We start from the raw sequence: 26,015 nt of genomic DNA on the forward strand, positions 1-26,015 counted from the left end.
TACTGATATTTATATCAAGACCTTTTCTCTATTTTTTTATTTGGAGATCTTGAATGAAGTGTGAATTACTTGGTTTCTAACATTTCCTCTGTTATTTGAAGGCAGAGCAGTGTTGATGATGTCCAGTAAACTAATCAACTGCTATCAGAGAATTCCATCTGATGAAAAATTGATGTTTTATTGCAGTATCCTAGAAATTGGAGATTGAAGTGGGCTATTGGGTCACCTGCTCCATTTCCTTTAGTCTCTCTTGGCTGGTCAGCTGTTGGCAGTTGCTTCTTAGAAAAATCTATTTTTCTAATAGTTCTCCAAGGGCTGATCAATAAGCACCCAGAAACTATCTGGTTACATTTACTGAGGTTTTCCTCTTTTTCTCCACATGTGAGAAGTCAAAGGGAAAGTAGGATAAAACAACAAAWGGTTGGATTTTTCTCATCCCCCGAAATAATAAATATAAACCCTTTTTTTTGTCCGTATAAGCATTGTTGGATTTGCCACAGAGATTTATGCCATCCCAAGTAGGGAGTTGTGATATGTGTGCTTTACCTTAGAAGAGTTCAAGGATTCATGCTGTCCATGTTTTGTCTGCTCCTTGTCTCAGTCAGCAGGACTTCTGTCACTTACCTTTTGCTAATCCATATTCCGATTAATCTGAGGAAAACTTCCCCAGTGCCTTGTATAAGTCTCAAGCTTAATCTCAGTACCCCTTTCCTTCTGAGAGGGTTGTGGGGGGGATCTCAAGTCCTCATATCATGGAGGAGGCAGGAAACCTGAGACAAAATGAGCTTTTAAGTAAATCCTTCTTCTTCCCTGGAAACTTCTTTCGGTTAGTTAAGTGCTCATCCAGGCATCTAGGAAGGAAGTGATAGTGGCGGGCGGGAAGTCATACTACTTTGCTTCTCTTCTTCCTATATATAAAACAGTCTGGTGTTATTTATGCACCTCAATAAATAGCAAGTGTTTTAAGTGACCTATGTCTTAATCTGGCTCTAGTCCGATTAATATTTGCAGATGATGTCCATTTGAACTTCATATGGTGAGAGAGGTGAAGCACTAGTTTTAAGAAATCGTTCAGGGTTTTGAAAAAGTTAAGCAGGTAGTAGGGAATGGGGAAGATGATGATTTAAATATGAAGGCATTCTTGCTCTGAAACTGCTGATGAACTGCTGCCCTTATGGRTGGAAAAGAGTACTGTCTCTACAGCACAGAGACAGGCCTGGTAGCTCTTGAAGTACTGTTGCCAAAATGTCAGGGCAGCGGCAGTCTCCAGGTATAGCTGCCACTAAGCAATGCGTAGATAGGGTCATTCATACTGTATGCCTGGGGGGCAGAAAATAGTGTTTTAAGTGCCTTAATCCATTGTGGCTAACTTAAAGCATAGAGGATGTCTTTTTAGTACGTTAACTATTGTAGAATTGCATCTGTGGTGTCCACAACTGTCCCTTGATGCTACTAAAGTAATGAAACCGTAGCATCGGTTAACCAGTCAAAAGCTATTTTCTTGGACAGCTTTTATTCAGTGTACTAAAAGAAAAAAATAAATTTCTTCTCCAGAATAACTCAAATATTTGACCTGATTATTCTGAGGAAAAGGTAGACTTAAAATATATTAGATTGTATTTTTAACTATAAATTATACTATAATTAAATTGTGCTATGCTCTTGAGTTGCAGAACTTCTAAAAATTGGGTGCACGTGATATGGAAATGTAAGCAGACAACTGTAACAGAAGGAATTGGGCACAATATAATTTTAGTCCAGCTGGACTGCCTTACATGCCTCAACTTGTTCTCAGACAGTTTCTGTAGCTTAATCCCCCTTTACTTTAATGCAGACAATTATAGATTGGTGACATAGTTTATGCTGAGGAATTAGTAGTTACGAGACTCTTTTGTGTACTGGCAGCTCTTGATTACTTTCCACTGTGAAGAGCTTGTTGCCTATTTTGAATGGCAGCGAGTAGAGAGCAACTCCTACTGGGACATTCTCAAAATATTTTACCGCACACTTAAAGCTCCTGACCACCTGCTTTAGGAGGGTTCAGCTGCTGGGATGGCTGTGTGGGCTTGTGCTTCTAGCAGCCTTGTYGTATGGATTCTGTCATCGAGACTGGCTGCCATTGTTTGGCAAGATGCAATGCTCAGCCGAGTGCAGTGACTATGATAATGGTGAAGTTGTCAATGTGTGCGTTTGTAMGTACATAAAAGCCTCTTAAAGGAAAGTGATTTCCTTTGGTGGTTTAGAGAGCGGCCCTGAAAACRGTGTACCTCTTCTGTGGGTTCTCAGTTTCTTTCCTTGTGTTGTCACCGCACAGAGTACGATACTGCTTCTCTCATCACTGCWGGTTTCTCTGTTCGTCCTGGAATATCCCGTTTGTATTTTGGACCTGGCTGTTTGCAGCTGAGGCATTGAAATGTTTTTTGTGGCTTCATGTAAGAGAATGCGTAAGCTTCAAATTAGCCAGGTGTTTCTCTTTTCTCCTTCAGCTGTGTAAGTTTAGCTTACAGCTTCTGACTTCCCTCTGTGGTCCTTCTGGCTCATCTAAAGTCTTATAAGGTAGTTCCCCAAACTCATGTTTTTGTGTAAGAGAGGTCAAGAATGAAGATATCTGATATATGAGTTTGGCTTTCAGAAAGAGTGTCTGTTGAAAGCTATTCACTGATTAAAATTTCCAGTCTTTCAAATCTTCTTGAGACTTTCTACTTAATTGCCATGTGTCATCTCTATTGAAAATGTTTGCATTAAAAACTCCAGGTGAGAGTGCTTCCCTGTGGTGGAATGAATACATTTCCTGCATCTTCTTCCCTCCCCCTCCAGTAATCCTCAGTCTTCTCTAAGGCTGAGGCATCTCCTACTTCAGAAGCAACACAATACCTATTCAAGATCTCCCAGCTCACACTATTATCATTCAAGCTCCCTAATAGCTGAGGCAAATAAAATCCAAAGATGATACTGGACACTAAGCATGTCAGGGGCAGAGCAGAAGAGTGTACTGAGGATTGACTCATTTGGAAGTGCTCCATATACATTTTTAGTCTCTCCCACCTGTATCATGTGGTGATGTTCCATTTTTTTTAGAAGTGAGAATTTATCCATCTGCTGCACTTTCTCCTCTTGCACATTTCTTTCTGTTCTTAACAGTGGACACCTTACGGAGTATTATGGTGCCTGGTTACATACTGGATTTGGAGAAGGGGAGGAAAAAATCTGTGAAGACTGAGGATTCAGTTACGGAAGGATACAAAGTGTTCTATGCAAAATATTATATTCTTGAGATTTCACTGTTCTCTGCTATTACTGCTTGTTTTTTGCATTGCATGTTTGCAGAAGGATGACACCTGAGTTGTTGTTTTCATGACATATTCTACCWTATGTGAGTATCAAGAATATACAGTACTCATTGCGCATTGGACCCTTGCCTGTCTTTAAAGTGAGAGCTCTGTGGAAAGCCACAGAGGGCAGAATGTAACTGGGCATTCACTTTATTAATTTGTCAGTGTTTTCTACTTGACTTAACATCCTCAGCTTACTGTGTGTGTATGGCTTAAAGGCTATATCCTGTGTAAAATTCTGAATTGAGGGCTATGACCTGTGCGTGGCTAAATGGGTATTTCACTGAAAAGTGTAACCTTGTTTTTCTTCCTGACAGGTCAGGAAAATAAGATCACTAGAAACTTTCCACCCCTGTTTTAGCTAGTAATAGGTGATGTAGCTGTAGGAACAGGGAGGAGCTAATAAATCCAAACCAAAGAGACTGTTTGTCTTTTATAGGATCTTTCATCAGAGATTAGCAAAGAATTTGACAACAAATGAAAAATTACAAGCTTCCTATAACATTTATAATTATGATTTTAATCATTATTTTCCATTGTAAATGTTATTTTTTGAGAATTCTTACATTCCACAAAAATGCATTAGAGAATTATCTTTTCAAATTAGCCTTCACATCATAAGGGATTTTTTTCTTCCTGTGGTTCAGATCTTGAAGCTGCTGGATTGAAAACAAAACCAAAATACCATTCTGTGCGTAGTGGTTGGGAAGAGAGGTGTTGTGGGAAGGCTGCAGTTGCTGGACAATACACGATTCTTCCAATTCACTTTACCTATTTTGAAAATACTTGTTTGACAGGATTCTAGTGTCCCTTGTATGTTAGAATTGCCTATTTATGTTGCTTTCCTTCCAAGATGCTCGAGTCATATGGAGGAATGGTGGAGATATGTTGAAAGAGTTGTACGTTTTATTGGCTACAGAAGGATTAGGTATTGTGCGTAYGTTCTGCTTTGCGTAAGGGCGCAGTAGGCCAGTTCTGTGCCTCAGTTTCTTCATTCTCATAACAAGGAATCTGATTCAGTTAATACCAAAAAATATTTCCAATTGCCCCATGTGTGTAAATCCCACGTATAGCTTTTCTCTTGCATGTTTTCACAATTGTTAGGCTGTAGAAGGCGGCTTCTAGTTTGTGAATTGATTTGGAAGAGTTTCTTTTACTTTTGAATACTGCATGGTGACCTACTTAATTGGGAGTAATTACTGTCTAAATATATTAGTTTAACATAACAAGAGGCTGTCTGGAAAAAAAACTGGAAGGGAAAGAATGGCTCAAGATAAACCACCTCTTTGCAAACACTTAAGAGTTGTTAAGGGACATCTCCAGAGCTATTAGCAGAGAAGTTTTAACTTCACTGTTATAATATAGCTCCTGAGGATTGAAACAGAGCAGCAGAGCAAAAGAATAGATTTCAAAAGAAACGCGTTCTCGGGTCTGTGGGTAGCATTTTGTTGGAGAAACACTTGATACGTGTAAGTGTGTAAGTCGTTGTGACGCCCTTGGAGAGGAAAGAACGGGGTAGCCACAGTTTGATGGGAGGGATTTAGTTGATACTATGGAGCTATAATCTTTATCTGCTATCTTCCCTGCCCCTCCCCTTCCCGAAATATTGCTCTATGGGCTAAGATTGAACACTGTTTTGATTTACAGTGTCTACCTAGTCACTACAGTGACTTCTGATTGCAGACCTTTCTTCAGGAGTTTAAGGCCAGATCCTGTCAGACCTGCTTTGTGAGTACGGTTGAGCCACAAAGTATTGCAGGCCAGGTCTGCTGTAAAAATGGAAAAATTGCTTAATTTAGGAAAGGTAAGTAGGGCCCGACACCTGAAGGGCTATGTTGAGACAGAGGTATGGCCGTCCCTGTAATTAGGATAGATCAGTCAGGTAGATTACACTGGCTGAATGTGGCGCACTCATCTTGCAGCTTCAAAGTTGTTCAGTTGTAATAGTAATTTATCATATGTGGCAGAGAGTAAGTGAAGCCATGGAAAGCTGGCTGATCAGTAAAGTTGTGGGAGAGATTTAAAGTACAGTGAGATGGCTTGGCAGTGCTGGCAAAGCAAAACAGCTTTAGATGGAGCTGCTTTAGTGTGGTGCAAGTCATAGCCGGGAGGAGTAAAACAGGGAGGGTAGGCAGGGATGGATGGGTAAGCAGAAGCTTTTGGATGATAAGCCCTCCTTATCAGGTTTAACTTTTCATACCTGACCCTAAAGCATATGCAGTTGGTGCTAGGCAATTATAAGTGGGGCATGATAGTAAAGATCCTAAAAAAACAAACAAACAAAAAAAACAAATTGGCAAATTTCAGGGCTTTCCCTGGAGAGACCTTCTCTCTTATTAAGGCTTGCATTCGGTTGTAAACTCCCATAATGTTGACCCTGTGGTAGAAAGATGGTGGCTGGATGCATTTCATGTCAACCGCAAGCACCTGCAAATAAGCGGGTTGCAAATGGCTTGCTGGTGTAGCCATCTGAAAATGTTACTGGCTTTCCAAAAGGAGGTGCTGCATTCAAACTAATACTTGGGGATTTTGGGGGGGGGGGTTGGGGGAGGTAAGAGCAGTGTCTCTTGGAAGGAGCGCTTAAACAAAGCTCGCAGTGATAACGTTGCTTTCTCCGCTGCTGGTGTAACCGGAGAACACGAGCTCACGGCGTGAGCGCGGCGGGGATCTCGCAGCAGAGTGCTGCCGCTCGGCCTCTCCGCCGCTATCTCCGGGCCTGTCTGTGTCAGGGAACCTGAACTTCGGATCTGCTTTGTCATCCTGACTCCGGCCCTCGCTACTTTCAATTTCTCTTTAGTTTCTGGAAGCTTCCCTGTAAATCTCTAGTGGGAAGGCCAAGAAGTGTCCAAACAAACAAAAGGGCTYGCTCCCAGCAAAACCTGCTTGTGCACCGAAACGGCGAGAGCRGGAGGGGAGGGGTGGTGACACCTGATCCCACAAGGGCGGCAAATCTGTTTTTCAGCAGGTATTCTTCTTTAGTTAGTTTTTAACTAAATGCTGCGGTGGACTGGAGTTGTTTCCCAATGGCAAAGCAAGCAATGAAATATGACACAGGGAGGGGAAGAGAGTTGGCAGAGGGCCTATGTGCACAAATAGCCCACTACCTTTTGAAGCATATTTACAGCCAAGCAAACAAAAAAACAGTGCAGGCTGCCTCACAAAGAATTACAGTAGAAATCTTCCCCTCGCAACTTTAATGTTTTCTTTCTTCGTAGTGTAAATAAAATATCGTTACTGCTGATCCCAGCATCATGACACACGAGATGATGTGCGGCGTTTGAAAATGGATTTATGTAACGGTGAATTAGGAAGGGAAAGAGCAGTGTCGCTGTCTTTTGTCGCTGGATTGCCGTAATAGAGGGGAGAAATTTTAGTGAAAACTGAACTCTAGATCGTAGTGTTATCTGGTTGAGTGAACAGGAGTCTCCTGGCACGGCCCCATTGTGAGTTATGTAAATCTTGTGCAGTGTATAAGCAACAGGCGGCTGGTGACGTAAAACCGAGCATTTGTCTCTATTTATTGGCTAATGTGACATGCACCCTTCCTGTAGCATTTGACTGAGCTGGCTGTATTAAATATAGCCCTGACACTCCTAGAAAATGCCTAGAGCTGAATAATGTCTTCTGGTCTGAAATTTATTGTTCTAAAGGTAAAAATCTTGCATGGTGGCTCTTGGGTTTCATCTTAGGCTTGAAGTYCGTTCTGTGATAATGGTGAAAGGTCTCACTGTAAGTCTTAATTTGCTGAATTTGGCAGTCACGCTAGCCATGTTGTGCAGAACATTCCTCCAGGGCCTCCTGATGCATTGGATATGTTTGGGGAGACTTATCAGGATGTCAGTGACTCCTGCAGTTAATGCAGCGAGATTATCTTCTGTCAGTGGTGATGGATTACCGAACTGATACATCCGTTCAGGTCCTCTTTGTCCCATCCTGGGTGGCTCTCGGATCTGCCTGATAGTGCCATTACCCCCTTTGACCTGAGCTCCGGTGTTATAGTTACTCTTTGGGTCTCTTGTGTTTTCTGCAAGGAGAAATCTGTRGTATTTCTCCAAGGCAGTTCTGTTTTTACACAGGATATGTCTGATTTTTTTTTCCTTGAACACTGTAGGAATTGAACAGGAGGCAGTTGGTTTGCTCACCGCTCCAAGCCCCTTTCCAGCTGGCAAGCTATCCAAAAAGCCCTGTGTTTGCTCTTTCTCAGGGTCATGCTGCAAATGTTTCTCTTGCTTCACCTTGGCTTTTTTGGCTTCAGCTTAGACACAGGACACTCCACCAAACAATACCAACCCTCAATAAATCCTCTTACCTCTATAGTGCAGCTTCTGACAGGCTTTCTACATGGCTTTGTTTTAGTTCTTTGGGTTTTTTTTTCTTCCCCATCTTGCTCAAAAAGGGAGCATAACTATTTGTAGTCAAGAATAAGAACCAGTTGTTATGCCCTTTGCTTCTGGTGAGATTTTATTCATCTCTCTTCTCACGGCACCTACTCACAACATGTAAATTTAGGGCCACAGCCTCACAGACAGGCGTAAACAGAGGAATTGCATGACTTGCCAAGCACTTATATAATAACTTAATAGTATATCGTGGAACAGCAGCTAAGACTCATGAATCTGCTTCCTGTTTGACTGCTCCTCTTTTTAAATTAATTATCATGAGTTTCAGCTACCCCACGTCTCAGGAATCAATAGCATTTGTAGCTCTCTGAATAACTTAATATAGCACAGACTTCCACCGTCGTTTGTCTTTATTCAATAAGAACTTTTATTTGAGCTGGTTTATAAGTTTCTTTAAGCTGTGACTATCTACAGCCGAGCAGGCACTTAATGGCTAATAAGTAGCCATAGAGTACCCATGGCTCATACATGACCATATATTTCAAAAGCAGCAGAGCTTGAGCTCTTATCCATAGCTACTGATGCACCTTTGGCCTTGAGAGTTATCATAAGTGTGTTCTTTGTGTTTTGTTCATCCYGTGCTCCTTTGGACCTTTTGTGCCAAAATAAAACAAAAAGATTCAGTTTACTTGAAGTTATCTTTAGGAAACRAGGCCTGTGTAAAGAAACAGCCCTGATGTTTACATACCGCTGCACAGCCATTCCCTCTGTCTCTTGAACTTCTTGGCAAACTTCATAAGGAGCTAATGGGGTAGAAACCTCAAACTGAATTACAAGATTTTCAATGAAAATAGGAAGCTGAGTAGGAAAGTAGTCCAAAATACTGTCCCTACCAAGTGAAAGACTGGTTTGAGCTCAGTTATCTTGGAGGATTCACATGTGACAGAGACAAAAACTTTAGGAAGATGTGAGCAGCAGGTCTAATATAGTATGAATAACATTTTTGCTTACCTGTTTAGGGCAAAATACATAAACCTGTGCAAAGGACCTTGACCCACCTGTCCTTAAGATTGTGTTTTTATTTATTTATTTATTTATTTGCTTTCTAGGAATTTACAAGCCGCCATTGGAGCCTACTATGATTTTGAGAGCCCAAATATCAATGTACCCTCCATGTCCTTTGTTGAAGATGTCACCATAGGAGAAGGAGAGTCCATCCCTCCTGACACCCAGTTTACAAAAACATGGAGGATACAAAACACAGGTAAGTCTTTTAGACTTGAGCTAAACCATGTCGTATGTTTTATGTGATAAGGATGGCACATGCAATGGAAGAGATGCTAAGTTAAGGCAGGAGGTTTGTGTGCACTTTAAGCTGGTGTTGAGCAGCCTTGTTACTGAAAGAGGTAGGCTGCCAACCTATGCAGATCCCCCTTTTTGTATCAGCACAAATGTTTTGTGTCTAGATGTGCAGCTTGGTCAGTTCCCTAATCTTGTTCCCTGTGCTGTCACAGTAGCAAAAACTCTAGGAAGCCTCTTTAGCAAGAGACAGGTAAAAAGAAAATGCAATACAAGCCAACTTTTTATGGAAACTGTTGAATCTGAGAATAGACTAAGAACCCTTAAGCAGTCATGTTTCTGATCACTTGACACAAACAAATGGAATAATTTAAGTCAGTGGAGAGATCCCTTTTAATCTCAAAATCTTTTAGCTCATGAGCAGCCTATATATTATAACCACTCTTTGTCGCACCATTTTTCTGAATGTCCCCATCATTTGGTATTTGCACTCTCTGTAGAACTATGTTCTTTGTGGCAGAGGCAGTGATGCAATGATCTAACTGAGAAGAGATGACTGGTAATGTGGCAGGTACCCTTTACTTTTAATACACTTAAAACAGAAGTGTGTGCTCATGTTTTGGGAGGATGCAAGGCTGGAGAGACCACATTCCAGTATGAGATAAGTCAAAACAGTGACTGGAATCCAGGAAGTGAGACTAGGCAAAATATATTCTCAGTATTTAATCTGTTGGGATGTACTTAGAGGGAAAGAAAAAAAAATCCATGGATGCAAAGGGAAATACCTTGTCTTCAAGTGTTGCAATGACAGGATGTTGCATGAATATTTAACCTGTGTGTCTGAATTTAATTGACCTGCTGGCACTTTTGTAAAGAAGAATGATAGCACAACAAGGCTTAATATTATGAATCATCATGAGTAAACTGCAGTTGTGTTAATATTTTTACTTGTAAATAGCTGCAGTGCTTGAGTACTGTACAGATTTATGCTAAATATCGTAGTATAACAAACATTAAAGCCATACTAAAAAACTAAGGGTATTTGATCAGGACATCAGAGGTGAGAAGAGATGTCTTCCTCTTCCCTCCCTCCCCCTAGTATAAGCCTTAATTTATAAAAACTATATTCTAGAGAGAGGGCATAATTATTTCTTTTCACTTTTTCTATTTAGTTGACTCAGTAAAATGGAAAGATGGTGGGTATAGCTTACTCGACCTCCAGTAATGTGCAAAATTGGCTGGCAAATATTTTAGAATCATGCCTCAAATACAAGTCTTACAAATGTAGCAAATTTGACAGATCCTGTGCCTCCACTAGTAACATCCTAGTTTGTGTGTTGTGATTATTCTGGTTTTGCTCCTTTCAGTCTCCTTCCTCTCTTGTTCCTCTTGTCTCCTTTCCTGCATGCAAATCCAGCCTTAATTTAATATCCTAGTTTTAGCAATGTTTCATTGTTCTTGGGATGTTTGACCTCCTGAAAGCCATGGATCTTTTAAATTGAAGAAAAGGAGTTAATCTTGACTTAAAGTTCCTGGCAAGGCCAGAATGTATTTTGGCCTCTGTGTGGGTTAAAGCTCAACTTCTTAAGAAGTACATCTGTAGTCTAACATTGGTGCTGGGGGCCAAATCTTGTTAAAACCATGCTGTTGAAGCATGTTTTAGTTGCATCCAAATTCGCATACAGTGTTATGACTGCAGTTTACGTAGGACCATAATATTTTAAAACCATTTTAAGGTTTAATTGAGATATGATATCAAAGGACTACAGTGTTTCCAGATAATATCTGCTTGTTAGGTAGATAACTGAAGTAAAGCCGAGGTTTTTAACGACTCTCCAGAAACCCTTGATTAAATGACTTCAGTTCTAGAACACAAAATACCTGAGGCATGTGTCACTGAAGTGTCCAGTGTCTGACGAGCATGGCAAGCAGAGCTTTTGAGAGATTGTCAGTTTTAAGCAAGCAATAAGCTAGTTTCGATCAGGTTTTCGTATGTGTTATTAAAAACTAATACCCTGCTCTAATACCTTCCACAGGACTCTGCTTTGCTTGTCTGCCAAAAGACCAGTTTGTATAGTAGAACCATTGCTGAAAGAGCAGCAGGATTTAACAGACTTATTTCCTCTTCCCACTCTACCCCCAGCTGCTGCTGGCTTTGCAGGACAGTTACTACAATTTATCATCTCCTGAGAGATTCGTGTACTGAAATAGAATGACATAATCATCATTTCATTTTATGGGGCTTATCAGTTGCAGCACTCTAGGCACCTTGCAAGCCTAAAGCCATTAAAACCGATAAAAATCACATAAATTATTTAAACTAAACCGTGTTGCTGGGCTGCCAACCCTTTCAGATGAGACTTCATACTCAACTCCCACACACTATAGCGTGAGGTCAGTTAATCGCTCGGCTCCTCTTTCAGAAACCTTCCTATCTCAGTACTGTTTCCAACTGTAGCAATAGCCCCCATGCCGAATATCCCATATTGTTTATTCATATCGTGCTCGCTCTGCTAGATAGTACATTTTGCACATCAGGACTCGAATAGAAAACCAATCCCTGCCATGTCTTCCCTGAAGTGTCTACTGGGATTAAATTATCAGGCAAGCTGTTGCAAAGGATGCTTTTTGAGGTAACCTTAGGTCAGATCAGCATCCACTGTCCTTGCCTCGGAATAGACTTAGAGTGGTTCCAAGCTTCTTGGTGGTTCAGGGTTTCCTTAACTGCTTCCACCAACCTTAGGCAAGCAGCAGTATTCCCAAAGTCATTGGCTCAGTCCTGTAACATCAGGGCATATGCAAAAGAAAATTCTGCTAAACTGTTCTTTCGTGAATCTCTAAAAAACTTTCCTTTTTGTCTGTCCCAATACTTATCTTTGCTGGAGTCTGCTGTGTTTGCACCCAGTAACTGTTTTCTATATGTCTTCAGATAGCCAGGTCACACTGTCAGTCCCAGTATCTGCAGTCTAAATGTTGGTCTTCACAAATAAAGCGTATGTTCACCATTTCACCTTTGCATAGGGCTGGGAGAAGGGTTTGTGCAAGAAGGGGAAATAAATCCATTTAGAAAATAGTACTAGCTCCTCAATTATAATTCAAACTATTAGTGTCTCCTGAGACTGCCAGCAGACTGCAAAAGGAGCGACTCCCTGAAAAAATTTTCCAGCACTGTATATTAATAGCACATATTGTGAAGTTGCAAGGCTCAGGAGCTGTAGGGAGGCAAAAAGAAATGAGGAAAAACTAGGTCTGGACCTCGTCTTTGTCTCTAGCATTGCTAAAATATATGCGAATAACAGTTATGTTGATTTTTTTTTTTTTTCAGTTGTTACACAGTGTAACAGCTAGGACTTTGAGGATTTTTCTGTGTAAAGAAGAGCTAGAGATTATTTAAAGAGAAATATGAATTCTCCTGCTGGTTGCACAGTGGACCAGTTATGCCTTGTCTGAGAAATGTATTCTTCCACGTCCATTGCTGGCTTCCACATCCGTTGCTGGTTACGTACAGCTTGATATTCCTTTGACTGTTCAACAGTTGCACAACTGTTTTAATAAGCCTGTTTTATCCCTTCTCATACAGACAGAAAGCTTTTCCTGGTGTGCTGTCATTAATTCTTTCTTCTGCTTAATCCTAGGGACAGAGGCGTGGCCCCCAGGGGTTTGTCTGAAGTATGTTGGGGGAGACCAGTTTGGCCATGTGAACATGGTGATGGTCAGGTCCCTGGAGCCCCAGGAGATTGCAGACGTCAGCGTTCAGATGTGCAGCCCCAGCACAGCAGGAATGTATCAGGGACAGTGGCGCATGTGCACTGCCACAGGACTCTATTACGGAGGTGAGTGCTTCCCTTTCTGGCCCTTCAGGCTGCTCTTCATAATGCTCCCATTGCAGGTGGAATAGATGTTCCTGCTGGCCCCTTGCAGACGCTCTCCTGATGTGTAAATGGTAATTTAGCCGTACACTTTACTTGTGTGATTTATTGCGATGGCTGTTGACACGTTACTACCCTCTGCGAAGATACAGCTGACTGTGAAGGTCCTTGGTTTCCATTCTGTAAGCGCTGTGCTCTAAAAATCGGATGGCCGGTGCCCACTGCATTTAAACCTGAAGGACACAAAATTTGCATTCTGTAAGCTTTGACCAAGCGCGGAAGGCAGAAGTCTGCCAGCTCTGAGACTAAATATAGAAAATAGAATAGAGGAAACATTAAGCGAGCTGCTTTGTTTTCTTGGTCAGCACAGGTTTGTTTTCTAAACTCTGGAACAAATTGCAGATTATACAAAGCTCTGGAGAATAAAGGGACTTGCACGGTTCTTCTTGAGACTCTTACCCAGCCGGTCCTTGTCCGGATTCTTTCTGAGTTACCCAGTGCTGAACATGGTGAACTAAATACAGACGCAAGAACTTTTCAAGTGATGAAATCCCCATCTAAGAAGTTTGGTTAAGAAGTGGCCCAGGTTCTAAAACTTTTACCTGGTGCATTTACTGTAGAAAGTGGKTTTTTTTGTTGTTAATAACTATTTAAAAATCACTGTATAATATTTTATGTAGTGCCTCAGCCTAAACCCACCAACATCTTCATTCATTTGGAGTATTGCAGTCATTTTTAGCCAGCTTTATTTTATACTGAGAACATCTTTGTGACTGTTTTGGCAGTTGGGAGTATCCCGAGTACATGGGTTTGAATGAGAAATATTAACACTCTGAGTCAAAAATAACTCTTTGCTCAGAAGTGCGTGTTTCTTTGGCAGTATTGTAAGAATCTCCTGTGTTGAAAGTGGATGCAACTTGTCCCTGAAATAAGAGCGTGAATTCCTCCACTCGGGTTGGAAGGCCAGCTGAGCTAGCGTTGCCCGCCACGGGCCTGCGTGCGTATAGAACCAGGGCTTCCACCGATGACGGCAAAGAAACGGTTTAAGATCAATATCCCTAGTTAGGCATTTCGAAAGAARGCATCTACGCGTTTAATGCCAAGCCCAGCAGCCAAACAGATTTTAAGATGCGTCCCCTGCGACGCAGCCGCTTTCCCGCCCCTTATTTCCCCGGGTTTGGGTCCGGCAGCTGCGCGAGGGCTCGCGTTATTGCGGGTTCGGCCTCCATTGGGGGCGGCGGCGCCGCGGGCGGGCGGCAGGGGGCGCCGCCGCGCTGCCTGGCCGCGCCGCCGGGGGGCCGAGGGCAGCGGGGCCCCTGCGCGCCGGGCTGCGGCCGCGTCGCTGTGCGGTTTGGGAGCCTTCCGCGCGTTTCCTACGGGGTTTGCGACGCTGGCAGGATTTGGGGGGGTCTTTAAGCGTTGCTATTTTTTTATAAGGTAAAATCCCCCTGTCTCTAATTGCCTCGTAAAACGCAAATTAATGAACTCAGCCTCGTTAAACCCGGTGAGCGAATGGAAGGCGGACTTCTGCACATCAGAGCTGCTCCAGTAGCAGTGGTGGTAAAAGCAAACAGCAAAAGAACCTGCTGTCTCCTTCCCCCAGGCCAGCAGTGGCAGCACAAAGCAGCCCCTTGTAGGTTCATGTTAACTGCAGGAAAACTGGAAACTGAATTACATGTGACATGAGGTGCCGTTATTAGATCTGCTGAGATGAGATAAGGTATTGCTGTTCTTTTGAATTCTCCCTCTCCATGCAGCAAAACAAAAATTCAAGCATGTTTAATGGAGGGGGAAAAATGCAATAAAACTGAATTTGGATACATATCAACCAATTTATGTAAATAAGCCACACTGTTTGCATGAGGTGTAAATGAAATGGTAAGTAGAATAATAATCTTATCTATGTACAGGGGATAGATATTAGGTAAGAGCTGTAAATATTTTGAACTGTTCATACAGTTATCTATCCAGTAGGTTGAGAATTAATGTAATAATATCCCAAAGGTAGCTTGTCCACCTAATGTGGATGTTCTGGAACTGGAATAGAAATACTTTAGAGTGAATTGTCATAGACCTAACTGCCTTCTAAGTGACCCTTTTAGAAGGTTTGGCTACTAAAAAAACAACAAAACTAAATGAGAAACCCCTGGCTTTTACCATCAGAGCAGAAGATTGGGAGTGATATCTCTTGGGCTCTCATTTCAGTCTTGCTGTGTGGCCTTGGATAAAGTCACTTAGTTTTCTTTTTTCAGTGCCTGCCATTGGCAATCTGAAGTGTGCAGTTTCAGACTGTCATGCTGATTTGTTGTTTTTATATGTTTTTAGTTAGTTTTCTGGAAGTTCAGTAGGAGTAAAACTTGCTTGATTTCTGGAGGGATTGGACTCGATTAGTGTTTAGCCAGTATTTCTAATGCTTTATAAAATGTGTTATGAACGAGCAGCTTTCTTCTTTTTTCTTTTTTTTTCTGCCATTGTAAATGATAGAATCTCTGTTCTGTTTTCTCCTTCTCTCCCCTTCTCCATAAGCTCTATCTCATGATGACCTGAATGTCTTTCTCTTTTCATAGATGTCATCTGGGTGATCCTCAGCGTGGAGGTTGGAGGACTTCTAGGAGTAACACAGCAGCTGTCATCCTTTGAAACAGAGTTCAACACACAACCGCATCGCAAGGTAGAAGGAAACTTTAACCCATTCGCCTCTCCACAGAAGAACAGGCAACCAGATGAAAACAACCTAAAAGACCCTGGGGGTTCCGAGCTAGGCACAATCAGCAAAAACACATGGGGGCCTGCTCCTGACCAAATTGAACAAGATCAGAATGGACTGTCACAAAACTCTGTAAATCTCTCCCCCAGCAGTCACTCGAACAACTTGTCGGTAGTGACATACAGTAAGGTAGGTGCCCTGGGAGAACAGGAGAATGGGTAGGTGATGAGACTGTGATGTATGTGTAATAGTTCTTCGTTACAAACTGCAAAGCCCTTCCCTTCTGCTTCTGCCAGACCTGCTAAGGAAGGTTTTGAATTTGACTGTCTGACTCTGCCAACTTCTCATGTTACATTAAAATACCTTTGCCTCTGATAGACTCTACCAGATCCACCTTTTTGTTTTTGCTTCAAATCCTTCTTAAAGTTTATATAATCTTGTCTGGGTGCTGTAACTATTAGTGGCTGGAGTCTACTCCAGTTACATGTGCAAATAAGTCAAAATATCTCTCTATCTGTGCTCCTGATTTTTACATTTAAAAAAAAGACTTAAAAAAAAAAGACCACGCCCCTAAAACCTAAGGTGAATCCAATAACTTCTTTTTAACTGGTCTGGGGAGACTACAGAGCTCAACATTTTGATCCCAGAATCTATCTGTCAGGAATAGTCAATCAAAGGATTATTCCTGTCTGTGTCCTTGTCTTGTTTATAATTGTAGGTGACTTTTAAATTATCCTTACTTCTCTCTCAAAAAGCTTGCTTGATGGATGCTRTATGAGTCTGAGTGATATTTTGACTGTTTTTATTTGCTTGTGTGTGAAAATTGAATTGCAGGATTATTTACAATTCAGAATCCACCTGTTAATGCAACCAGTATGTGTAGGTGTGTACTGTCATATGTCAAAATAGTTTGATTTTAAAATCCTTTAAAAACGCTTTACTGTACTTTAAGCAGGCTGTGTAGGACAATAACACTTGGTTGCTGAATGACTTAATAAAGCCCTAATATTAGTTCGCCTACAGCACTATAGTTCCTAACTGGATGAACTGCCTGTCCTATATCAATGGATCATATTTTAGTGTCCTACTTTGCACCAGGGCTATGCTTTTTTTTTTTTAAACTGATGGCATGTGTGGGAACGACTGTTTGGCAGACTACCAATCACCCTTTTCATGTTTTGCACTTCAAACATCAACTCTTGTAAGCTGTATTGGCTCCTGCTTCAAGATTCTCAGTTACTGAAGATCAGATGAATGGCTTAGAAAATTGGTAGAAATAAAGCCTTTCACCTATCAAGTACAATCTAAATCAGCAGTGACGGAAAGTCACTGCCATTTAACAGTTGCTTGTGGACAGCAGTGCACACTCGCACAGCAGTGATCTCTGAAGAGACCACTGTCTGGCCTGGCAGAGGCCGTGTGCATGCTGATGCAGCTTCTCTACATTAAAAGATTATCTCAATCAGGTGCTTCACGTGGGGAATGCTGCTGTGCTGTTGTCTGTCATACACATCCCAGCAAAGATGGGTAGCAGCTCTGTTTGTGCATCAGTCRGTGAAAAAAGTTGAAGTAAAAATCAGATAGCTTTGGTGAGGTAGTGGACTAACTAGCCTTTCATTGCTAAAATACAGCCTTTCGTAGCTAAAATACTAGGTTTAATTTAGGTAGGAATATTCAGTCCCGGTTTGGATGGTAAGCTTTAGGCTTGGTATGGCTTTTTTTTCRCTTGTTTACTGTGGGTGCAGAACTTGGCAATTGCTTTGTAGTTGATTTGCACTCGCAGGTGGATGGATGCGGAACTGCAAATATATGCACTTCCAAAAAAAGGTCCTGCGCAAAAATTCTGGATGTGGGGTTTTGGCAGTAATGTGGCCTTCAGTTTTCACTAGGTCTCTTTCCATGTAGTGAATTTCCTTACCCTTCCTAGTGAAACGAGTGCTGTGTGTACTAAAAGGTYGAGTGTATCCACAGACTGGCTGAGGAGCATTAGAATATTATGTCTTTTTAAGGAACATAGATGTAAGAAACCTGTACCTGTTGGAGATGCAGTGGGCATAGCAAATGCCAGCTATACCATAGAGAAGAAAAGCCAAAAGGAGATTGAAGCACTAACAGAGATGATAATTTCACTAAATTTATGTAAGCTGGTCTAGCTAATAACCCAAAGTTCTTGATCAGTACTCTTATGTTGTGAGTCATTGTAATCTAGCCTGAGATGTAGGGTAGGTGACCTTCTTTCTTTTGCTGCTTGTTCCTTTTTGTATTTACAGAATGTTTTGGGGTGGTTTTGAGGTAGACTTTCTGAGACAAAAGCAGAAATTTTGTTCCCTCCTTGCTTCAGAAGGAATAATTTGATGGTTCTTTTTGGAGAGGAGGTGGAGTTGGTAAAGGTTTGTTCATTTATTGAGGTTTCTGACTCTACCACTATGTTTCTATTTGTGACAAAATAAAACCAGTTTTTGCTTTTGGGGCATTATTAAGGTAGTTTTGAAGGTCAGGGTGCTTTGTCCAGCAAGCATGCCTTGTCCGGTCCATCCAGGAGAGGACGAATTCTGCCGCTTACCTGATATTCACATTGATACAGTACTTGTGGCTGGTTTCTGTAGAGTGAATGAGTTCAAGTAAGTTTGATCTCCTCAACACTTGGTCTCATTTAAAATTGCCAGGTGAACATGCTCACCTGCTGTGGTTTGGATCTAGCACTATTGCATGCCTTCTTCCTGCAAGCTGGAAGTCTTTCTGGAAAGGAATTTTTTGCTTTTTTGTTTTGTTTTTCCCCTACAAGGGGAAAATGTGTAACCAGCATCCCCAGATCTGTCTCTTTCTTAGATTAACCAGAGAAGGGTGTATCGGGGGTGACTTCAGAAGTATTAAACCACCTGAGCAGCAGATGGTGTTCAGGTACCTGTTGGTAAAAGCCGTATCTTAGCATCTGCTTAAGCTGTTCTATCTCCCCCACTTGCCCAGGGACTGGATCTGTGCTCTGCTGCTTGAGGGTGAAAGGAAGCTACTGCTTTAGAGCTGTTGCCTTATGACCGAATGTTGATGTGCAAGGCTTTATTTCAAATTCTAGGAGCAGATAGAGAGTACTGTGGGCTGGCTATGTAGTTGCCCATTAGGATACCTGGATTTTATTTCCTTTGGGCTGAACCCTTAGTACTTGTGTCTGTTTTCACATACCCAGGGAATGGAGTGAATGCCTAATTAGGTTTAACAAAGCATTTGGTGAGGTACAGCAAAGGGGGATGGGTAAGGCTTAGCCAAGATGTTCAGAAAGGCCGACATCCCATATTTAAAAGTAATATAAGCCCTTAAATGTTTCTCAGATCATCGTTGGGGCTTCCTCTCTGCCGAGAGACCTTGGAGAAGCCCAGCCATGCAGTTGCATGAGACCATGAAATCTTTGAGACAAAACTAGTGGTTTCTGGCATCTTAAGAGCCAGTGGTAAATTGCAGCTGTAAAACACGCTAGAAGATGCCAAATGTTGTCTGTATTAGTTCTCCCTCTGGAACAACTGAGCAGGTGTGACTTGTCCTCTAAAATTCCCCAGTGGAGTCAGGATTTCTGTGACACCGACATGCCATCTGCTGCTGAATTAGACAAGTATATTAATGTTTCGCATGTGAAACAGTCAGAATGCTTTTCTACAGAAGTACAGAGAACGTGATGTGGATGCTGTGCTCAGTGAAATAAACTTTCTTTAAAAAAAAAGAAAAAAGAAAAACCAACACTCAATTCCCTATAAAGAGAAAAGATTAAACCTGTGAYATAGTCAAAACAAGTTGAATGTGACCTTTATTCTTGCTACAGTATATGGCTTCCCTGGGTCCACCCGGCTTTACCTTATCAATAAAGTTCTGGAGGATTGTAGATCAGGGTCTATGTTTAAGGCATCGTTTTAAGCATTATATTATTGTATCCATTCCCAGTAGAGTTTTTGCATGTTCTTAGAATTAAACATGTACTTAAGTGCAGGATAGTGCTTATCTCAGGATAGGGATGAGCTGTGTTAGAGTCCAGATATACCCATGCATGGGTATTTTATTCTCCTATTTGGCAATCGCTTTCTCTCTGGATTCTCAAGAGAGATGTGGCTAATATAGCTTCCTTCTATTTACTCGCTCCTGTCTCATAGCAACGTTGTCGAGGTCACTGCTGCTCTCTTGTGACTGTCTTTTACATTAAAAGCACAAGATGCAGACTTATGGGGCCTGGGGAATTAGAGTTAAATTTCTTAACTAAGAAAAGAAACCTACAGGTTTAAATGCCTCTAAGAAGAGCTGAAGTAGATTGCCATATACAGACATCCAGAGTGTACTTGCCACTTGCATTAAAAGAAACTGTCTAAATCTGTTGGTGAATTTGGTTGCCCACCCATCTGCACTGAGGAACTGCTGCTTTCTGTTGAATATAAAGCTGCATGTGGAAGCTCTGATTCATACAAAATACATAGTGTAGTCACTACCATAATAAAGGAGATGCTACGGTTTGGCAGATATTAACCTGTTCTATTCATTGCTCACACTGTTCTTAAAAGCCCCATGAAATATAAGCATATTTGGAGTTCACAAAGTTAAATTCCTAACATTTTTTTTCCTGCTGCATTTATGCTCCCCATCTTATCTCATTCGGTGTGCAGCTGAATTCTGATCCATACTACTTGACAGTTTTCTTTAAGGGAAAAACCAAAAATCCCTCTGTCTTTAAAGCCTTTAACTGGCCTCCCCTCTCTCAGCTGAGTTTAAAAGTTGCTGCTGCTCTGGGATGCATGCTTCTTCCGAACGAGGGCACTCTGATTTGTGTATTTTTGGAGTACCTCTGTAGAGTCGAGACAGTCTTTTCCACTGGTAACTGTTTGGGTACCGAATCATATTTGGGTAAGGATGGTGCCTCAGAAATATGATTTTAATTATTATTATTTTCTCCCTTAGCTTCCATGTAGAAGAGACTCTCCCATCCCATTATCTGGGCTTTAAACTGGGCTAGTTACTGCATGGTTAAACTCATTTAGAACAAAGTGGGAGAAAGTCAGGACTCAAAACTACCATAGCTACTCCTTGACAACCACAGTGCTGCGTAGTGTCTGCAGGCCAAACTGATGTTGCATGAGCTGGTTTGCTTTTTTTGTGAAAGACTAATGTGTTTGGATGCTGCATGTTAGCTCATCCATGAAAACCAATAGTCCACGTGCTCTTGGACTGTGGGAAATGTGAGTTAATGTGATTTTTAGCTTAACTTTGCTCCATTGTAGGCCAACCGTTTCCCTATTCTTTTATCTCTGCAGACTAAAAGCACGCAGTTGATTAAGTTACAACAGCTAAGTTGTTGCATGGTAACTTAACCGTGTACCTGAACCCTCGTGTACCTAATCAGTTCATGCATCTAAACCAGCYGTAAGAGTGGCTGCACTGTGAGAAGGTTCTTAACTTTCTGGTGGTCTTAATTGCCACACCATGTTTGCACAGCATGCATGGAATTAAAAAAAAAAAAAAAACACAAAAAAACCCTGCTAAATACTTTGTTCTTCTGTTTGTGTTCAGTTTACATAAAAGTTAGTCAAGAGACCACTGCGTAGTTTGGAGAAGCACTGGCTAGGAACGGCCCAGGAGGTGGTGAGGAAGCAGGGACTTGTAGGGTTGTCTGATGCTACTGTCAGTGTACACTGGGAGACTCCTGTATTGCTTTGCAGCTGTGCACCAAAATCTCCTGTCTCTCGGGAAGTGTACCTTTTGCTGATCTCAGCTCAGCCACAAAGGTGAAATAAAGATAGCTATTTGAAAGCCTGTGTTGTGATGGTTTATAAAAGGTTAACTTAATCTTGGTTTTATTTCAGTGTTACCTAAAAATGGTCTGCTTCATAACCATTCAGTTAAGAAAGCAGATGGGACGCTTCTGTTTATTCTTCAAATCATATTCGGGTGGTGTGGTGAATGCACATACAGTGTTTTTGCTGTGCTTGTTGTGCCTTCCTTTTGACACAGGTGCCTGCGTTTCATGTGTGGAAAGAGCTCAGCATTGACAAAGGCCTTTAACTTTTAACTTTTTAAAGCTCTCAATTTCCTTTTAGACACTGAAGTCAAATGATTATTTATATCAATAATTCTCATGTCGAGTCTTCTCTTGAAAAACACGATCCTCTCTTCTCATGTATTTATCTGTCTGAATAGCCAGTGTGTTTTCAGTAGCAAGTTAGCAATTACTGCTATGGAAGATAATGGAAGAACTAAAAGTAAATTTGCAAAGCTGCAGCTGAGCTTTTCATAAAAACAGTGATCTCGCTTTGAGAATAGAAGGGAATTTGCCAAAAATAGTGTGATTCTTCAGCTGAAATAATTCAGAAAAACTGCAATTGTATGCAAGTTTTTTTATGTTTATGATGTAAAATGCTGCATACAAGGGACGATTATTCTTGAAGATGTCTTATTGCGGAGATTGTTACTGCTGCAGCACAAATAGCCAAAGTTGTCAGATATCAAGACGCTATTACACTGTGCACATTGAATACATATCATAAGCAATTCTTGCTGCAAAGAGCTTGCAGTCTTAGCTGGATCAGGTGAATAAGAGGAAGAAAAAGTGTTCTCACTTTACAGAGGAGGATAAGAGTTTCTTGCTCAGGGATGTTGCAGGAAGGATATATCAATACAAACACCTGAAATGAAATATCCTGGACCGCAATGCGGTTCTGAAAGCATGTATTGTCATTTATTCCTATCCATGTCCTGGTTACTTAACCAAAAAAATCAAAAGCTTAATGAACAGGTTATAGGGTGCAGAATTTTGATTGTTTTCACCAGAATATTTTGGGGGGGAAATATAAAAATGTGAAATGCTATGCTTTCTGGCACAATGTTAGGTTAAAAACAAAATTTTTTCCCCATGCAGGAGATCTGTGTCCCTAGGGAGGTTAAGTCTGATGTAAAACCAAATCTGTACTTGAAAGGAAATGAATTTTTTAAAATTTCTTAAGTTCTTATGTACAGTAATAAATCTCATGGGTAAATGAGATGCAATGAAGAGTTCTTTTTATCCAAAGTTGCATATGGTAATCCCAAGAGCAAAGACTTGGGGCAGCTTTTTAGGGAAATTCGTTGCATCAAAAGAAACTCAGATCTCAAGATTGTTACCGGAATTGATCGAGTAGTCAGGGAAGCTCACCTGGAGATGCCGGGCTGTTTAGTGCAATGGAGCACGTGGTATAAAATTGCATATACTTAGTAATCTGACACTAAAGGTGAGCTAAATTCTGTTTTTAATTAACATCGCATTAGCATAGTCGTGAAGCTTTAAATTAGATACTGCAGAAAACAATATCTGAAGACCCAGAGGAAGGTTTTCACTGAAAATAAGGTTAATAGCCACTTTACAGGGTTTCTCTGTGCATATGGCAAGATGGCTCAATGAACTGTTCTCATGCCTGGCTTGCCTCAATACACAGTCCGGAGTCCTGTGCTTATTAACTGTGGTAACTCTTTAATGTCGCGAGGCCATGCAGGTGTCATGAGGCTTAGGGCCTGCACAAAAGACTTCAGCTGCAAAATACTGGCTCAGCTGTGGAGTAAGCAACCTCCAGCAGAGGGAGCAGGCGGCTGGGAGCAATTACTTTTGAAACCACTCGCATGGGTTTGTGAATGCTTGCTGGGCAGCGTCTGCAAACAAGGTTATTTAATTGCAGTGTGTGCAGTTAAAAGATGAAGTGAATTCTGGCAAATGTCTGTACAGGTAATCGGCAACAAATCCTGTTTTTCTGGTGTCGAGCAATGGTAGGTACAATAGCTTAACCCCCTTGAGATGAGGCTGCTTAGTATCTTGTTGCTAACATTGTTTTCAAACACTGTTTTCCTTGTGTGTCCTGTGATTTTTTTGTTGCTGATGTTGCTTGTCTATGTGCATCATTTAAATGCACGGTTTCTTTTCTGCCTTCCCCATTTCAGTGACTATTTTTCAGAAATGTTCTCTCTTTTAGTGGGAACTGCTGTTTTCGGAGCTGAACTCTGCTTCTGGAATCTGCTGGGTGTTGATCTTTTGAAATGCTTGCTCTTACGAACTGGGAGTGCAGCATATTCCTAGAGCAGAAGCATGTTTGTTTGTTTTTCCATCGCTTGCACAGATTTATATCTGCAAACAGCAATTTCTAAGCTTTCAGACTTTTTTCCTATTTCGCACTCAGTTCGCAAGATGTCTTGTTTAATTGTCTGTTAATCCTTGTCCCGTGCTGGAATTTCAAGAGCTTCTGGGAGGTGCTTCGTTTTACAACTGTCGTGTACTGTGTCATCCAATAAATCCTAGAGGATGAAGCTTTTCCTCACTGGCTGCAGCAAGACTGTAGGCTCCTTAGAGCACTTACTTTTTAAAACAGTTTATAACATAGATAAAATAGAGCTCTTGAACTTGGGATTTTGCAGTTGGACTTAAACTAACACAGTTGGTTTTTTTTGGTATGAGTCATATTAAAGACTCATTGCTTCATGGCTCTGTGGCTCATGCAGCAAGGCTGTTCTGGGGTTGCAGGAGAACGTGCTGGAAACGACGTTTCCTTTGATGGGTAGCCCACTGTCCTGTTGAAGGTGAAACGGTGAAAAGTGAAGTCAACGCTTCACTTAAGGACAGAGAATGGCTTTGTGGTAATTGTGCTCTCCATCGTCTTACTCAGCGGCACAGTAGACAGAAGCTAGACTGCATAAAAAAGCAGTTGCCTAATTGTCTTCCGGCTTTGATAATGAAATATAATGAGCTTTTCTCTCTCGTCTCACTTCTCACCTGAACGTGTATCTGGATCTGACAGGATTTTGTGTGGTGTGTATCTTCATCTGTTATGTCAAACTTCGTATCTCTGTGACTTAGATCTCTTGCCTTCCTTTTGGTCTCTTTCTTTTGCTCCCTGATGAAATACTTGATGGGTCATTTGAACATAAGAACTTACAGAAAAGAGTTCCTGTTGATTTGAGACCTGTTACTAGATCTGGTATTTAGGTCCCTCACCTGAGAATGTAAAGAAGGGAAAATGGATTGTGTAGTAAGTATTTTAATTTTTTGATTAAATGTTGTGGTGGTTTTTTGCTAGAAGAAAATGTGCATCCTTGCCTTGAGAGAATGAAAGTGTCAGGTGGGAACACGGATTTCAAAACGCCCTTTTTTAAAATACACTCTTCCAATGCTTACAACCTTTCACTTAACTGCTTGCTGCATAGTATAGACTGGTGAAACTACACCTGCTTGGCCTCGCAAGTATTGTAGCATCTGTAGGGGGTTGCTACTCTGATGTAGAAAATCTCACAAGCTGCCCTGTGGCCCAGTAACACCTGAAACACTTTGCCTGGCTATTGTCTGGCCTAAATAACAGCTGGAAGAGGTAAGTTGTTCCCTGAGGAGACCGACAGCAAGCACTGAGCCCTGTGTCTCGAGAGTGTTTCGTATGGCTGGACAACAGAGGTCCCTCCCGTGGTGGGTAAAGGGTTGCATTTGATCCAGAAGTCCTGGGGTGGGATGGTCAGTATTTGCGGGCGTACACTGATCGGGTTTATTTCTTGCCTATTGAAATTGATTATGTCTCCAACTTTCTTTCAGGGTTGCCACGGTCCTTATCCCTTCGGACAGTCTTAAAACACAAAAACAAAAAACGGGTATCGACAAGAGGAGAATTTAACAAAGAACTGACTTATGGGGGACGGGAGGGGGATTCATGTGGCAGACAGACACAACGTGGAGCCCCCTTCTCTGCCTCCGTATCCTGGATAAAGAAGAAAACAAAACAAAAACCTGATAACTTAAAACTAGCTGTTTCCAGAGGAAAATACAAAAATCTAAGTATGCATGTGTGAATGCTGAATTTCAGGAGTGTTGTTTAATGCTATGAGAAAGAAAATACACCAACACCATGGGTTTTTTTATTTTTAGAAGTCATTCTCACACGTAATTAGGTAGCTTAAAAAGTTTAAAAAAATTAAAACAAAAAAGCCATCTTTGAAAAAAAAATATTTTGCCTACAGTGCGGTTGTAGTTTGAGCAAATGTTTAATTTTTGTTTGTTTCCTGTTCATATTTTTTTAAATAAGGGACAGCGTGCATTTTTATGGAACTGTCATGTTTTGCTTGCTACCGAATGGGAATTTGCTTAGCATTTTCTGGGGTTTGTGCAGTGACGTATTTTTGTTGGACATTTTTAATGAGAGATTGGGTCTTCACCCAGCTCTGCGTTTTAATAGCACCTGCTGGTTTTAGTTACCAACTTTTAAATCTTCTCTTAATTCTTCTATTTTTTTTCCTTTTGGTTTGGGTGTTGCTGTTAGTTGTCCTGCATGTCACTGGAAATGGTGCTGAAACAAGGTCTCAGTATCACAGTTGGAGAGAAACTCTGGGACTGGGTTAAGATAACATGGAGGGCTCAATTGCCTTCCCCTTGTACATGAAGTACTCGTAAATAGGCACCCATATTAACAGAGAGATTTATTAAAGTTCCAGAGCTGTC

The 26,015-nt window shown here is 41.3% G+C and overlaps 1 protein-coding gene across 1 annotated transcript; it reads left to right on the forward strand.

Annotated features, from left to right (window-relative positions):
* Positions 1-3,354: 3,354 nt before the first annotated feature.
* CUNH6orf106 (chromosome unknown C6orf106 homolog) lies at positions 3,355-26,015 on the forward strand. The gene is made up of 5 exons (XM_026056507.1): positions 3,355-3,373; positions 8,782-8,936; positions 12,607-12,804; positions 15,408-15,736; positions 25,116-26,015. Coding segments are annotated over exons 1-5 (720 nt in total). The 5' UTR covers positions 3,355-3,371; the 3' UTR covers positions 25,152-26,015.

This window comes from Apteryx rowi, unplaced genomic scaffold (assembly GCF_003343035.1).
Source record: "Apteryx rowi isolate R43461 unplaced genomic scaffold, aptRow1 scaffold_132, whole genome shotgun sequence".
Classification (NCBI taxonomy): domain Eukaryota; kingdom Metazoa; phylum Chordata; class Aves; order Apterygiformes; family Apterygidae; genus Apteryx; species Apteryx rowi.